The sequence below is a fragment of the Salvelinus fontinalis genome, chromosome 39 (genome assembly GCF_029448725.1).
Source record: "Salvelinus fontinalis isolate EN_2023a chromosome 39, ASM2944872v1, whole genome shotgun sequence".
Classification (NCBI taxonomy): Eukaryota; Metazoa; Chordata; class Actinopteri; order Salmoniformes; family Salmonidae; genus Salvelinus; species Salvelinus fontinalis.
In genome coordinates this window covers 11,918,676-11,933,965 of record NC_074703.1, presented here as the reverse complement: position 1 = coordinate 11,933,965, position 15,290 = coordinate 11,918,676, and the positions used below count along the sequence as shown (strand labels likewise).

At 42.3% G+C, this 15,290-nt stretch overlaps 2 gene segments (V, D, J or C); one reads left to right on the top strand and one right to left on the bottom strand.

The window, feature by feature from the left end:
* Positions 1-1,529: 1,529 nt before the first annotated feature.
* Positions 1,530-2,446, bottom strand: LOC129838659 (Ig kappa chain V region K29-213-like). The segment is given in 2 exon segments: positions 1,530-2,243; positions 2,364-2,446. Coding segments are annotated over 2 exon segments (417 nt in total).
* A 546-nt stretch (positions 2,447-2,992) lies between these two features.
* On the top strand, positions 2,993-5,533 carry LOC129838371 (Ig kappa-b4 chain C region-like). The segment is given in 3 exon segments: positions 2,993-3,008; positions 3,398-3,514; positions 4,935-5,533. Coding segments are annotated over 3 exon segments (450 nt in total).
* The last annotated feature ends 9,757 nt before the right edge of the window (positions 5,534-15,290 follow it).

Here is a 15,290-nt window from a genome sequence, read left to right as displayed (position 1 = left end):
TTCTACAACTGAATGATCCTGTTAAACTGTAGCATCAATAGCAGTGATAATGATTAGTGATATTTGATAATAAACCTCTAAGATCTGCTCTCAAAATTCACACTGCTAAATAGTTATTTTCATAACCTTTTTTTTATTTACAATGTTTATTAAATTAGATGTTTTAGCAATGGTTTTCAACAATGTGTATTCTACACTTCATTATATTTCCCCTGGTCTTCTCTACCTCCAACACTCTGGGGACAGGGTGAACATCTGGTGACAATGTTGCTCTATTCTGGGACAAGCAGAACCACCCAGCCCTGTCTATGTAAATCTCAGTTTCACTTCCACAGCTACCACACTAGCAGTTGAACAGTTTCACTGACTGAAATACCCTGGACTGGGCCAGATTTGAGGGATTGGCTGGTTTTCATAACCTCTATGGTGGATGCAGGAAGTGAAACATAACATATATGCCATAATGTAATTAATGACAGATAAAATGAGTATTATACTTTATGTAGATAGTGTAGTGTATATGTGTGTCATGGTTCAGTCCAGCATCAGGTGTCAATCACAGGTCTAGCAGTCAGTAACCTATTCAGGACAAAAAGTTTACACTTTGCTGTGGATTAATACTTCCATTTACATCAGACATTTGATATGGGAACTTGTTCTGGGGGGCTGAAGTGGTTATAACTTTGAATTAATGAAGAGGTCAAAACACCTTTGGTTTGGCTTCTCATGTGGACTGGTAATGGCTCACATTTGACCTGTGTACCTACATTGTCCAGCAGACAAATGACAACTATCGTGTGAGCGGACCAAGTAATTGGGCGTCACTCAAAAGCAGGAAGGTTGAACAAACGAGTCAGGAGTAGGTTTTCTTGATTGAACATAGTTCTATATTGAGGGCATTTGGTCAACAAACGTAATCAACGAAAATCTCCCAAGGGAAAAAGAAAACATATCTTCTTCTCCAGATCAAAACAGGAACACAATATGATTGTCTTTAAACTACAACAAAAAGTCACGGCATTGTCACCGTCTTAATGGTTCTTCATAGATAGCTCCTCTGTCTCGGTGGCCATCTTCCAGAGATAGTTTCCCTTTCTGCTGGTTCCATACTCTCTCTTATAGGGGAAGGAGAATATCTCATTAGTAGTGTCAGCTGTGCTTAATTGCCTCTGGTTACCTTGTCTCCCATGCCTTGTTGGGCTACCATCCGTGAGCCCAGCCTGCCCTCTGGTGGTCCTTCCACAATCGTCTACACATGACTGTATCTTGTTGACTGTACCTAAGGCCCGTACAGAGCTGGGGGCAAAAAGTGTTCCAGTTCTCTGGCTCTTTCACTTGGAAGGAGCTAAAAAGGGACATGAGATTGCAGGAGCTCGTCTCTTTGACTGACTACTGTAGCTATGGTAAAAACTATGGTGGACAATGAAGTGGGGGGTTGTCAATGTTTTAACCCCTAAATGCACCACATCTCCCCAAATAATTATTTTCTTCTCAATTTGTAAATTGATGTTTTTAATCTGTAGTGCTTTGTGTTTTATGTTGTAATTGTGTGTAAACTTTGTGTGCTGCTATTTTGACCAGGTCTCTCGTAAAATATATGTTTAATCTCAGAGACTAACCTGAGGTAAAATTAAATAAAACATGGGTTTCAAAACATCTAACTTTTATAAGTGAACTTTCAGGTCATGACAAACATAACTAGTCACAACCTTGATAACGATGATGATGGGGAACATGGGATCTGAATGATGCTTTCTAAACATATTCAAAGTTGACCTCCTCTACTGACCAGTGTTCCATGTCACTGTCTCTTCCCCTTCAGCACCTGTAGTAGGTCCCAGCTGTAGCAGTACAGTCACTGTGCAGTCTGACTGAGGGAGGTTTTTGTATGGCTCTGTATCACTGTGTGAACACTGGACCACTGTGTAAACTCTGACAGTAGTAATCTCCTGCATCTTCAGCCTGGACTCCACTGATGGTCAGAGTGAAGTCACTCCCAGATCCACCGCCACTGAATCTAGATGGAGTCCCAGAATGGAGTGTGTTCCCTGGGAGCATCATTAGTTTGGGTTTTTCTCCTGGTTTCTGTTGGTACCAGGATAGACACTCTTGGTTCCATGACTGACCATTGTAACAATTACTATACACATTACTGCTGGCTTTACAGTTCAGAGAGACTGTCTGTCCTTGGAGAACAGTTTTCACTGCAGGAGTCTGGGTCACAGTGACCTGTCCTCTGGATTCTGAAACAGAGAAAACAAGTAATTGTACATTTCCTGGAATTAAAGACACAATCTCAGTCTTTCAGTTCACTCAAATTGTTTACTTTTCATTGTACAAACACAACTCTTATTGTTTTGTACCTTCGATGTAGAAAGCAAGTGTCCAGATGAAGATGGTGATAAAAGTCATGGTTGTTGTGGGTTCTGTTGTCATGAAGAACAGCTCTCAGTCATGAAGTGGTAAACTCACAGGGATATAAATGCTCTAAGAGCAGAAGGACAGATGCATTATGCAAATTAATGTTTCAAATCTATTTTAGTTTCCAAGTAGGCTCCCATTAGAATATATTTTGTCCTGCATGAGCTTTCTTTTATAATAACTAGGTGGTGCTTATATTTGTCCTATTTCACGCATGTGTGAATTAATAATGTTTATTTTTTAAATATCCCAACTCCCCCCGAGACAGCCTCGGAGAGGGGGGTCACGGCCAGGATCTGCCATTATCAACTGTGACCCTGGAGCAATTAGCGTTAAGTGCCTTGCTAAAGGAAACATCGACAGGTGTTTCACCGTGTCGGCCTGGGGATTTGGACTAGCAACCTTTTGTTTACTGGCCCAACACGCTAACCGCTAGCTACATGCCACCCCTTTAATAACATCAAACTGCAACTGTTTACTCAGATCACTAATGTATGGCAACTTTTATGTCACACCACTATTATATTTTTATTCTGATGATGATCAGATATGATGAACTGTCTGTTCACTCATGCTTGGTCTCTCATGTAAGTTCCTCTAATCAGTTAGTGAACACTTCTCTAAACTAAAGCTGGTAGGATTCCTCTGGTAGTGTTGTCTGTCCTCTGTGACTATACCACCACTGTTAATTCTGAGATCAACATGTTTAATAAAGGAATATACAACATGGATCACTATCAATAATGCTGCTGCTGTTGTCTTTCATATGGACAATATAGAGGAATACTAGCAACACTGATCTAATGCTCGACTGTACCTACAGACTAGGAGAACACCTGATACACAGAGGACAAAATACTAATCTGGATTTAAGAGACAATTCATATTTGTATGATCTAGAAACAGCTAATATGAAGTGTTTGTTCTAACTGGAAGATGTTAAAGTGTATCTGTGTTGATTCTGATTCTGTATGAGTGATCTTCACTGTAACAGCTGCAGCAACACAACACAGAGAGGTTTTTGTACCAGCAGTAATAGGGATTGTATCACTGTGGTGGACTTTTGGTAGCGGCACCAGACTTGATGTTGGAAGTAAGTAAACACAAAATTAACAGTTTTATTCACCTTTTGATGTCATGTTTCAATTTCTCTATACATTTTGCCTTGACTCTGAGGATTTTTCAAATGAACTTTTTTAGATGATTTAAACAAAATACACAAGTCCTACACATACTATGGCCAATATGAATGTTATTACGTCTAATCAAATTTGACCTGCCTTTAAACTATAAAAGTGATTAGCCTACATTTTAGATTAGTGTTATGAAAAAATATACTGCACCTACAGTAGTAGGAAATGTACTAGAAAAAGTCAGGTTTGGTCAATGTTAAGGAAATCAAAATGAAAAACACTTTATTTCTAATTGAGTAGATTAAATCATTTCTGAAAAGTATTCATACTATATCAGAGTTAATTATTTGAACCACAGTCTAAAGAAATTAAGCTTGCCAAATGTGCAGGATGTTTTTGTACGAGCAGTAATAGGGATTGTATCCCTGTGGCACACTTTTGGTAGCGGCACCAGACTTGAGGTTGGAAGTAAGTAACACGCTCTTTGATATTTCTTTCAGATTATTTTTGGGGGTATTTTACGTTGTGAAATTCTGTCTCTATGAAAATATTGCTTTTTTACATATTTTACATATTTTTTTTTTCTATTACTTTTGACTAAGCCTTCTTTCAAATTAAATGTTATTTAACCAATATGTTCAAATGAAGGTGTTAATTTAAATGTGTGGTTTGATGGACTGCAGAGGATAGTTCTAGTATGATAACTATTTAATAATATGGAATATAGTTGTTGCATTGTGTATTACTGTTTGTGTGAGAGTTTAAAATATATATTTTTATTATCTTTAACTCAAATATTTTGGTTAAATGTGGCTTTTGACTGAGCCTTCTTTCAAATAAATATTTATTGAATCAAAATGATAAATTGTAGGTTTATTTGTATGTCTGATTTGTATAATTGCAGAATATCACTCCTAACTCTGGTATAATAACTAATAGTATTGTATATAGTATTCATCATTGCTGCATTGTGTTCATGGTAGACTTCACTGTTAGTGTGAAGACAAAGGGTCTCAGTTATGGTTGTAACTGACTTCATAATCTAACATGGATGATATGTGATGAAAATACTATGAATATGAGTAGGCTATTCTGATCAGATCCAATACTAAACAATATCTGAATGACATGTATAACTGACACCATATGACTAGTAACTCTAGTTATTTAAACACTTTATACTTGTTTGGTTCATAAATCTGCTCTGTATCATATTACTTTAGTGTTTTCTCCACATCTTTTAAACAATCTAACTTTAACATTCATATTTAGAGGGCATTTCCAATTCACTATATTTTGTTGTGTCCTTTGCTGAAGATAATCTCTTACTGTAGCTGTACTTGATGTAGTTACTTAGTTGATGTGATCTGTTTGTTCCAGGTAACAGTGCCCCCACCCTCACCGTCCTGCCCCCCTCTAGTGAGGAGCTGTCCAGTACAACAACAGCCACACTGTCGTGTCTGGCCAACAAGGGCTTCCCCTCAGACTGGACCATGAACTGGAAAGTGGACGGGACCAGCAAGACGCAGGAGGCCAGTTCTAGGGTCCTGGAGAAGGACGGCCTGTACAGCTGGAGCAGCACCCTGACTCTCACTGGCCAGGAGTGGACCAAGGCAGGAGAGGTGACCTGTGAAGCCCAGCAGAAATCCCAGACTCCAGTCACCAAGACCCTGAGGAAGGCTGACTGTTCTGGGTAGGACCCCTCAGTCACACACCCCTGTGGAGAGAGGCTGCTGGTTCCTCTGCTTTGACTCTGTTCTGAGATCAGATGTTGTCTGTCTTATTGATCACTGACATGTAGACTAACAGAGGGCTTTGCTTGAGTTCATGTGTCAATCCTCTCTGTAGATTGAGGTTGTATCAGTGTTAGATGTGATTAGATGTGATGTGTTCTGTTTTATTACTATTAGATACTGTAGGAATGTTTGCTTTGATGCTTTGATGAATTGATGAAAATAAAGATTTCCCTTTGGAACAAATATTTTTGTCTCTTTTAATAATTAGACATTTGCCTTAAATGTTGTTGAATGGTATAGACATATATTAATAAAGCCTGATTCACAGTTTCTTTGAAAACTATCAGACCTACATGTCATTGCTTAGTTATTTATGTTCTCACTTGAAACCACATCTTCAACCAGCAAATCAAATCAAATGTTAGTCACATGCGCCAAATACAACAGATGTAGACCTACAGAGAAATGCTTAAGTACGAGCCCCTAACCAACAATGCAGTTTAAAAAAAATACGGATAAGAATAAGAAATAAAAGCAACAAGTATTTAAAGAGTAGGAGTAAAATAACAGTAGCGAGACTATATACAGGGGGGTACCGATACAGAGTCAATGTGCGGGCACCAGTTAGTTGAGGTAGTATGTACATGTAGGTAGAGTTATTAAATTGACTATGCATAGATGACAACAGAGACCAGCAGTGGTGTAAAGAGGGTGAGAGGGGGGAGGGCATTGCAAATAGTCTGGGTAGCCATTTGACTAGATATTCAGGAGTCTTATGGCTTGGGGGTAGAAGCTGTTTAGAAGCCTCTTGGACCTAGACTTGGCACTCCGGTACCACGTGCGGTAGCAGAGAGAACAGTCTATGACTAGGGTGGCTGGAGTCTTTGACAATTTTTAGGGCCTTCCTCTGACACCGCCTGGTATAGAGGTCCTGGATGGCAGGAAGCTTGGCTCCAGTGATGTACTGGGCCATACACATTACCTTCTGTAGTGCCTTGTGGTCAGAGGCCGAGCAGTTGCCATACCAGGCAGTGACGCAACCAGTCAGGATGCTCGATGGTGCAGCTGTAGAACCTTTTGAGGATCTGAGGACCCATGCCAAATCTTTTCAGTCTCCTGAAGGGGAATAGGTTTTGTCATGCCCTCTTCACGACTGTTTTGGTGTGCTTGGACCATGTTAGTTTATTGGTGATGTGGACACCAAGGAACTTGAAGCTCTCAACCTGCTCCACTGCAGCCCCATCGATGAGAATGGGGGCGTGCTCGGTCCTCTTTTTCCTGTAGTCCACAACACTCTCCTTTGTCTTGATCACATTGAGGGAGAGGTTGTTGTCCTGGCACCACATGGCCAGGTCTTTGACCTCCTCCCTATAGGCTGTCTCGTCGTTGTCGGTGATCAGGCCTGCCACTGTTGTGTCATCGGCAATTTTAATTTATGGTGTTGGAGTCATGCTTGGCCATGCAGTCATGGGTGAACAGGGAGTACAGGAGGGGACTTAGCACGCATCCCTGAGGGGCCCCTGTGTTGAGGATCAGCGTGGCAAATGTGTTGTTACCTACCCTTACCACCTGGGGGCTGCCCGTCAGGAAGTTCAGGATCCAGTTGCAGAGGGAGGTGTTTAGTCCCAGGGTCCTTAGCTTAGTGATGAGCTTTGAGGGCACTATGGTGTTGAAAGCTTAGCTGTAGTCAATGAATAGCACTCTCACAGGTGTTCCTTTTGTCCAGGTGGGAAAGGGCAGTGTGGAGTGCAATAGAGATTGCATCATATGTGGATCTGTTGTGGCGGTATGCAAATTGGAATGGGTCTAGGGTTGCTGGGATGATGTTGTAGATGTGAGCCATGACCAGCCTTTCAAAACACTTCATGTCTACAGACGTGAGTGCTACGGGTCGGTAGTCATTTAGGCACGTTACCACTTGCCAGTTGGTCAGCACATGCTCGCAGTACATGTCCTGGTAATCCATCTCGCCCTGCGGCCTTGTGAATGTTGACCTGTTTAAAAGTCTTACTCACATCGGCTGCGGAGAGCGTGATCACACAGTCTTCCATGACAGTTGGTGTTCTCATGCATGTTTCATTGTTATTTGCCTCGAAGCGAGCATAGAAGTAGTTTAGCTTGTCTGGTAGGCTTGTGTCACTGTGCAGCTCTTGGGTGTAATTCCCTTTGTAGTCTATAATGGTTTGCAAGCCCTGCCACATCCGACTAGCGTCAGAGCAAGTGTAGTACAAGTCGATCTTAGTCCTGTATTGACGCTTTGCCTTTTTGATGGTTCGTCGGAGGATATAGCGGGATTTCTTATCAGCTTCCGGGTTAGAGTCCCGCTCCTTGAAAGCGGCAGCTATAGCCTTTAGCTCAGTGCGGATGCTGCCTGTAATCCATGGCTTCTGGTTGGGGTATGCATGTACGGTCGGTCACTGTGGGGGGGACGTCATCGATGCACTTATTGATGAAGCCAATGACTGATGTGGTGTTCCTCAATGCCATCGGAGGAATCCCGGAACATATTAGTCTGTGCTAGCAAAACAGTCCTGTAGCTTAGCATCTGCTTCATCTGACCACTTTTTTTATTGATCGAGTCACTGGTGCTTCCTGCTTTAATTTGAGCTTGGAATCAGGAGGATAGAATTATGGTCAGATTTGCCAAATGGAGGGGGAGGGAGAGCTTTGTATGCGTCTCTGTGTGTGGAGTATAGGTGGTCCAGAGTTATTTTTCCTCTGGTTGCACATTTAACATGCTGATAGTTTTGGTAAAACGGATTTAAGTTGCCCTGCATTAAAGTTCCCGGCTACTAGGAGCACCGCCTCTGGGTGAACGTTTTCTTGTTTGCTTATGGCGGAATACAGCTCATTCAATGCTATCTTAGTGCCAGCCTCTGACTGTGGTTGTATGTAAACAGCTACGAAGAATACAGATGGAAACTCTCTCGGTAGGTAGTGTGATCTAAGGTTTATCATGAGATACTCTACTGAAGGTGTGCAATAGCTCGAGACTTCCTTAGATATCGTGCACCAGCTGTTATTTACAAAAATACATATTCTGCCGCCCCTTGTCTTACCAGACGTCGCTGTTCTATCCTCCCGGGAACATCGTATAACCAGCCAGCTGTATGTTGATGTTGTCGTCGTTCAACAATGACTCCATGAAGCATAAGATGTTACAGTTTTTATTGTCCTGTTGGTAGTTTAATCTTCCTCGAAACTCGTCGATGTTATTCTCCAAAGATTGCACGTTTGCTAGCAGAATGGAGGGAAGTGGGGGTTTATTAGATTTGCCTACGAATTATCAGAAGTCAGACCGCCATTTTCGGCCCCTCTTTCACTGCCTCCTCTTCACGCAGATCACTGGGATTGGGGCCTGTTCCCGAGGAAGCAGTATATCCTTTGCGTCGGGCTCGTCAGAGTCGTAAAAGGAAATGAAGGACTCCCGCTAGTCCGTGGTAATCGCAGTCTTGATTTCTAGAAGTTATTTTCGGTCATAATAGACGGTAGCGGCAACATTATGTACAAAATAAGTCAAATAAGTACAAACAACACAGAAAAATTGACGTAAAATGTCTGCCTTCTTCTCCGGCACCATTTTACAGCAGTTCATATTAACACAAGATGCTACAATGTTAACAGATTAACAGGAGAGGTCTAGATACTACAACGTTAACAGATTAACAGGAGAGGTCTAGATCCTAGAATGCTAACAGATTAACAGGAGAGGTCTACATACTACAACGTTAGCAGATTAACAGGAGAGGTCTAGATATTACAACATTAACAGATTAACAGGAGACGTCTAGATACTACAACGTTAACAGATTAACAGGAGAGGTCTAGATACTACAACGTTAACAGATTAACAGGAGAGGTCTAGATACTAAACTCAGCAAAAAAAGAAACGTCCTCTCACTGTCAAATGCATTTATTTTCAGCAAACATACGTGTAAATATTTGTATGAACATAACAAGATTCAACAACAGACATAAACTGAGCAAGCTCCACAGACATGTGACTAACAGATATTGAATAATGTGTACCTGAACAAAGGGGGGTCAAAATCAAAAGTAACAGTCACAGTAACAGTAACAGGTGTGGCCACCAGCTGCATTAAGTACTGCAGTGCATCTCCTCCTCATGGACTGCACCAGATTTGCTGTGAGATGTTACCCCACTCTTCCACCAAGGCACCTGCAAGTTCCCAGACATTTCTGGGGGGAATGGCCCTAGCCCTCACCCTCCAATCCAACAGGTCCCAGACGTGCGCAATAGGATTGAGATCCGGGCTCTTCGCTGGCCATGGCAGAACACTGTTATTCCTGTCTTGCAGGAAATCACACACAGAATGAGCAGTATGGCTGGTGGCATTGTCATGCTGGAGAGTCATGTCAGGAGGAGCATGCAGGAAGGGTACCACATGAGGGAGGAGGATGTCTTCCCTGTAACGCACAGCATTGAGATTATTCCACAATAAAAAATATTGCAGGCAAACAAGATATAAGACAAAAAAAAACTAAACAACAGTCCCAGTCTCGAATCTCTGGAAGACTGAAACAGGTTTCCCGCAAGAATTTCCCAGTATTTAGCACCATCCATCATTCCTTCAATATTGACCAGTTTCACAGTCCCTGACGATGAAAAACATCCCCACAGCAGCATGCTGCCACCACCATGCTTCACTGTGGGGATGGTATTCTTAGGGTGATGAGAGGTGTTTGGTTTGCGCCAGACATAGCGTTTTCCTTGATGGCCATAAAGCTCAATTTTAGTCTCATCTGACCAGAGTACCTTCTTCCATATGTTTGGGGAGTCTCCCACATGCCTTTTGGCAAACACCAAACATGTTTGCTTATTTTTTCTGGCCACTCTTCCGTAAAGCCCAGCTCTGTGGAGTGTACGGCATAAAGTGGTCCTATGGACAGATACTCCAATCTCCGCTGTGGAGCTTTGAAGCTCCTTCAGGGTTATCTTTGGTCACTTTTTTGCCTCTCTGATTAATGCCCTCCTTGCCTGGTCCGAGAGATTTGGTGGGATGCCCTCTCTTGGCAGGTTTGTTGTGGTGCCATATTCTTTCTTTCTTTCAATTTTTTAAATAATGGATTTAATGGTGCTCTGTGGGATGTTCAAAGGTTTGGATATTTTTTTATAACCAACCCTGATCTGTACTTCTCCACAACTTTGTCCATGACCTGTTTGGAGAGCTCCTTGGTCTTCATTTTGCCGCTTGCTTGGTGGTGCCCCTTTCTTAGTGGTGTTGCAGACTCTGGGGCCTTTCAAAACAGGTGTATATATACTGAGATGTATATATACTGTGACACTTAGATTGCACACAGGTGGACTTTATTTAACTTATTATGTAACTTCTGAAGGCAATTGGATGCACCAGATCTTATTTAGGGGCTTCATAGCAAAGGGGTCGAATACATATGCACACACCACTTTTCACCAAGGGGGGTGAATACTTTTGTAAAGCACTGTATATACTCATAAAGACAGTAAGCTAATGTTAATGAACATTTGATCGATCACACCTGTATTGAGCTACATTTGTTTTACAAGATCCACATCATTCCACCGGTATCACATCTTCAACATAGTCATAGAGTATTTTCTACCTCCAACCCTCTGGGAACAGAGTGAACATCTGGTGACAGTGCTGCTCTATTCTGGGACAAGCAGAACCACCCAGCCCTGTCTATGTAAATCTCAGTTTCACTCCCACAGCTACCAGTCTAGCAGTTGAACAGTTTCACTGCCTGAAATACCCTGGACTGGGCCAGATGTGAGGGATTGGACTGGTTTTAACCTCTATGGTGGATTCAGAGAGGGAGACATAACAGATATTCCACCATGTAATTAATGACAGATAAAATGGGTATTATACTTCATGAGGATAGTTTATGTACAAGTAGTTTACATGCGTCTCATGTTGAATTCAGCACCAGGTCTCATTCACAGAGCTAACAGTCAGTAACCTACTCATGAAAAAAGTTAATATGCTGCTGTTGATGATCACATCCATTGAATTTCCACAGTTGGTTGTAAGGTCCATTTGTGGACTTTTGAGGGTTTGGGAGCCTGAGGCGATTGTAACTTTCAAGTAATGTTCAATTACGTGAATAAAAAGGGCAAAAATACAATGAATTCCAGTCAGTTTCCACCTTCCAGTGATCATTGGCAAGGCCAGCCCGCTCATTAGGCAGGATTAGGCGGCATTTTTTGAGCTGAACTGACCAAGACACACATCCAGCAACACATAAAACCTCACATAATTTTGCCCAAAAACAATAATAATTTCTCTCAACCAGTGGCATATGGGCTTTTTAGGTGAGCGCTGATGCAGCCCTATGATAAGCAGTGCCCACTTTGACAAAGGCAGGGGCACAAAACATTTTGCTTGTCCATTCCCAGTGCTCCTCTCCAGGGTGCTGTTGGAGAGACACATCGCTGCGGCGTTCCACCAACGTTCCATAGAAAATAATAATCTAACATAAATCATGTCACGGACATAGGATATGGTAGAAAGAGTATGTGGCTTTTTCTGTAGCCTACAGGACATCAAATGTATGACAGTGTAATGAGACGGACACTTACATCATGCAGGTTTCTCCGATCAATTTCTCTATTTATTTCACCTTTATTTAACCAGGTAGGCCAGTTGAGAACAAATTCTCATCTACAACTGCGACCTGGACAAGATAAAGCAAAGCAGTGCGTCAAAAACAACAAAACAGAGTTACACATAAACAAAGGTACAGTCAATAACACAAAAGAAAATAAAAATATATGTACAGAGTGCAAATGTAGAAGAGTAGGGAGGTAGGCAATAAATAGGCCCTAGAGGAGACAATAATTACAATTTAGCGGCAGGTAGCCTAGTGGTTAGAGCATTGGACTAGTAACCGAAAGGTTGCAAGATCAAATCCCTGAGCTCACACTGTAAAAATCTGTCGTTCTGTTAACCCACTGTTCCTAAGCTGTTATTGAACATAAGAATTTGTTCTTAACTGACTTGCCTGGTAAAATAAATAAATACTGGAGTAATATATGTGCAGATGATGATGTGCAAGTAGAGATACTGGGGTGCAAGAGGGTAAGTAATAATATGGGGATGAGGTAGTCAGGTGTGCTATTTACAGATTGGCTGTGTACAGGTACAGTGATGGGTAAGCTGCTCAGACAGCTGATGCTTAAAGTTAGAGAGGGAGATATAAGACTCCAGCTTCAGAGAGTTTTGCAATTCATTCCAGTCATTGGCAGCAGAGAACTGGAAGAAAAGGCAGCCAAAGGAATTGTTGGCTTTGGGGATGACCAGTGCAATTTACCTCCTGGAGCGCATGTTACGGGTGGGTGTTGCTATGGTGACCAGTGAACTGACATAAGGCGGGGCTTTACGTAGCAAAGACATATAGATGACCTGGAGCCAGTGGGTTTGGTGACGGATATGTAGTGAGGGCCAGCCAACGAGAGCATACAGGTCTCAGTGGTGGGTAGTATATGGGGTTTTGGTGATAAAACGGATGCCACTGTGATAGACTACATTCAGTTTGCGTGTTGGGGGCTATTTTGTAAATGACATTGCCGAAGTAAAGGATCAGTAGGATAGTCAGTTTTACGAGGGTAAGTTTGGCGACATGAGTGAAGGAGGTTTTTTTGCAAAATAGGAAGCCGATTCTAGATTTAATTTTGGATTGGAGATGCTAAATGTGAGTCTGGAAGGAGAGATTACAGTCTAACCAGACACCTAGGTATTTGTAGTTGTCCACATATTCTAGGTCAGTACCGTCCAGAGTAGTGATGCTAGTCGGGTGGGAGGGTACGAGCAGCAATCGGTTGAAGAGCATGCACTTAGTTTTACTAGCATTTAAGAGCAGTTGGAGGCCACGGAAGGAGTGTTCTATGGCGTTGAAGCTCGTTTGGAGGTTTGTTAGCACAGTGTCCAAAGAAGGTCCAGATGTATACAGAACGGTGTCGTCTGTGTAGAGGTGGATCAGAGAATCACCAGCAGCAAGAGTGACATCATTGATATGTACAGAGAAAAGAGTCGGCCCGAGAATTGAACCCTCTGGCACCCCCATAGAGACTGCCAGAGGTTCGGACAACATGCCCTCCGATTTGACAGACTGAACTCTATCTGAGAAGTACAGTAGTTGGTGAACCAGGCGAGGCAGTCATTTGAGAAGCCAAAGCCATTGAGTCTGCCGATAAGAATACTGTGATTGACAGAGTCAAAAGCCTTGGCCAGGTCGATGAAGACGGCTGCACAGTACTGTCTTTTATCGATGGTGGTTATGATATCGTTTAGGACCTTGAGCGTGGCTGAGGTGCACCCATGACCAGCTCGGAAACCAGATTGCATAGTGGAGAAGGTACGGTGGGATTCGAAATGGTCGGTGATCTGTTTATTTACTTGACTTTAGAAGATTTTTGAAAGGCAGGGCAGGATGGATATAGGTCTATAACAGTTTGGGTCTAGAGTGTCTCCCCCTTTGAAGAGGGGGATGACCGCGGCAGATTTCCAATCTTTGGGGATCTCAGACGATACGAAAGAGAGGTTGAATAGGTTAGTAATAGGGGTTGCAACAATTTCGGCGGATCATTTTAGAAAGAGAGGGTTCAGATTGTCTAGCCCAGCTGATTTGTAGGGATCCAGATTTTGCAGTTCTTTCAGAACATCAGCTGTCTGGATTTGGGTGAAGGAGAAGCGGGGGTGGGGGGGGGGGGGTTGGGCAAGTTGCTGCAGGGGTTGCTGAGATGTTGGCCAGGGTTGGGGTAGCCAGGTGGAATGCATGGCCAGCCGTGGAAAAATGCTTATTGAAATGATCGGTGGTGATTTTTCGGTGGTGTAGTATCTGGGATCTACATCTGTTTATATTAGTTACTATGCTGTTACTAAGCAGTGATGTATTATGACAGTGTACGTTACTACACCTAATAGGAAATGCACATGCGCACTAGTGTGCCCGGGATCTGTAGAGCACGAGAGGTTTTGACTAAACGAAAACTAACTGTACTCCCGTCTCCTGCCTGGTCATTTCTCCACAACACAAATATCACAGTGGCGACGAGGTGATTAAACTTCTTTAACGGACATTGCTTGAAGGGAAGAATGTTGCGTGAGTAATGAAACTCAAAATAATTACGTAATTCGTCAGTTATTTTTTATTTTCTTTCGCCAGTAAAAAAAGGCTAAGCACTGCTAGCAGGTACAGTGTTCAGGAGCTGCCAAGTAGCAAGACTATTGGAGTCCAGAATAGCGACACTGCCCTCTGGTGGTTAAATAAAAAAAAACTGTCATTGAACCCATTGAAATTAGGCGATCTCAGTGGAGAAATATTGTCAAGAAAAAAAAAAAGGAAGAAGGAACGCAACACGGTGTGTACATTATTACAAATGAGTGCAGTGAACTAAGTAATTGCAGAAACTTCTGAAGTGAAGAATTAGATGAAAATTAAGGAATACAAGGAATGAGGAAACTGAACAATTAACTGTGAAAATGGCAACCATTGGTCGAGTACCAGAGTATGAGGCTACAAAAGAGGATTTTGATTCCTATTTGGAGCGTTTTGAGCGTTGGCTGGCTGCAAATGAAATCAAAGATGAAAAGAAAGCAGACGTATTTCTCAGTGTTTTGGGTCCAACTGAGTATGGATTGCTGAAAGGTCTCATTGAACCAATAAAAGCAGTGGAGTTGAACTATGCAGAACTGACTGAAACTCTTTCAAGGCATTTCAAGCCTAAGCCAATTCTCATTGCAGAACGTTTCAGATTTTACCAACGTCACCAGAGTCAAGGGGAAACCGTGGCTGACTACATTTTTGCACAATTTCTTGATGATGCTCTTCGAGACAAGTTTGTATGTGGTCTCACAGGTGAAGCATATCACAGAAGGCTTCTGTCAGAGAAGGACCTGACCTTTCGGAAAGCCTGTGATATCGCACTTGGACTCGAGCTTGCCCACAGGGATACTATTGAGCTATCGGGATATGCAGAACGTCAGAAAGGTGTTCA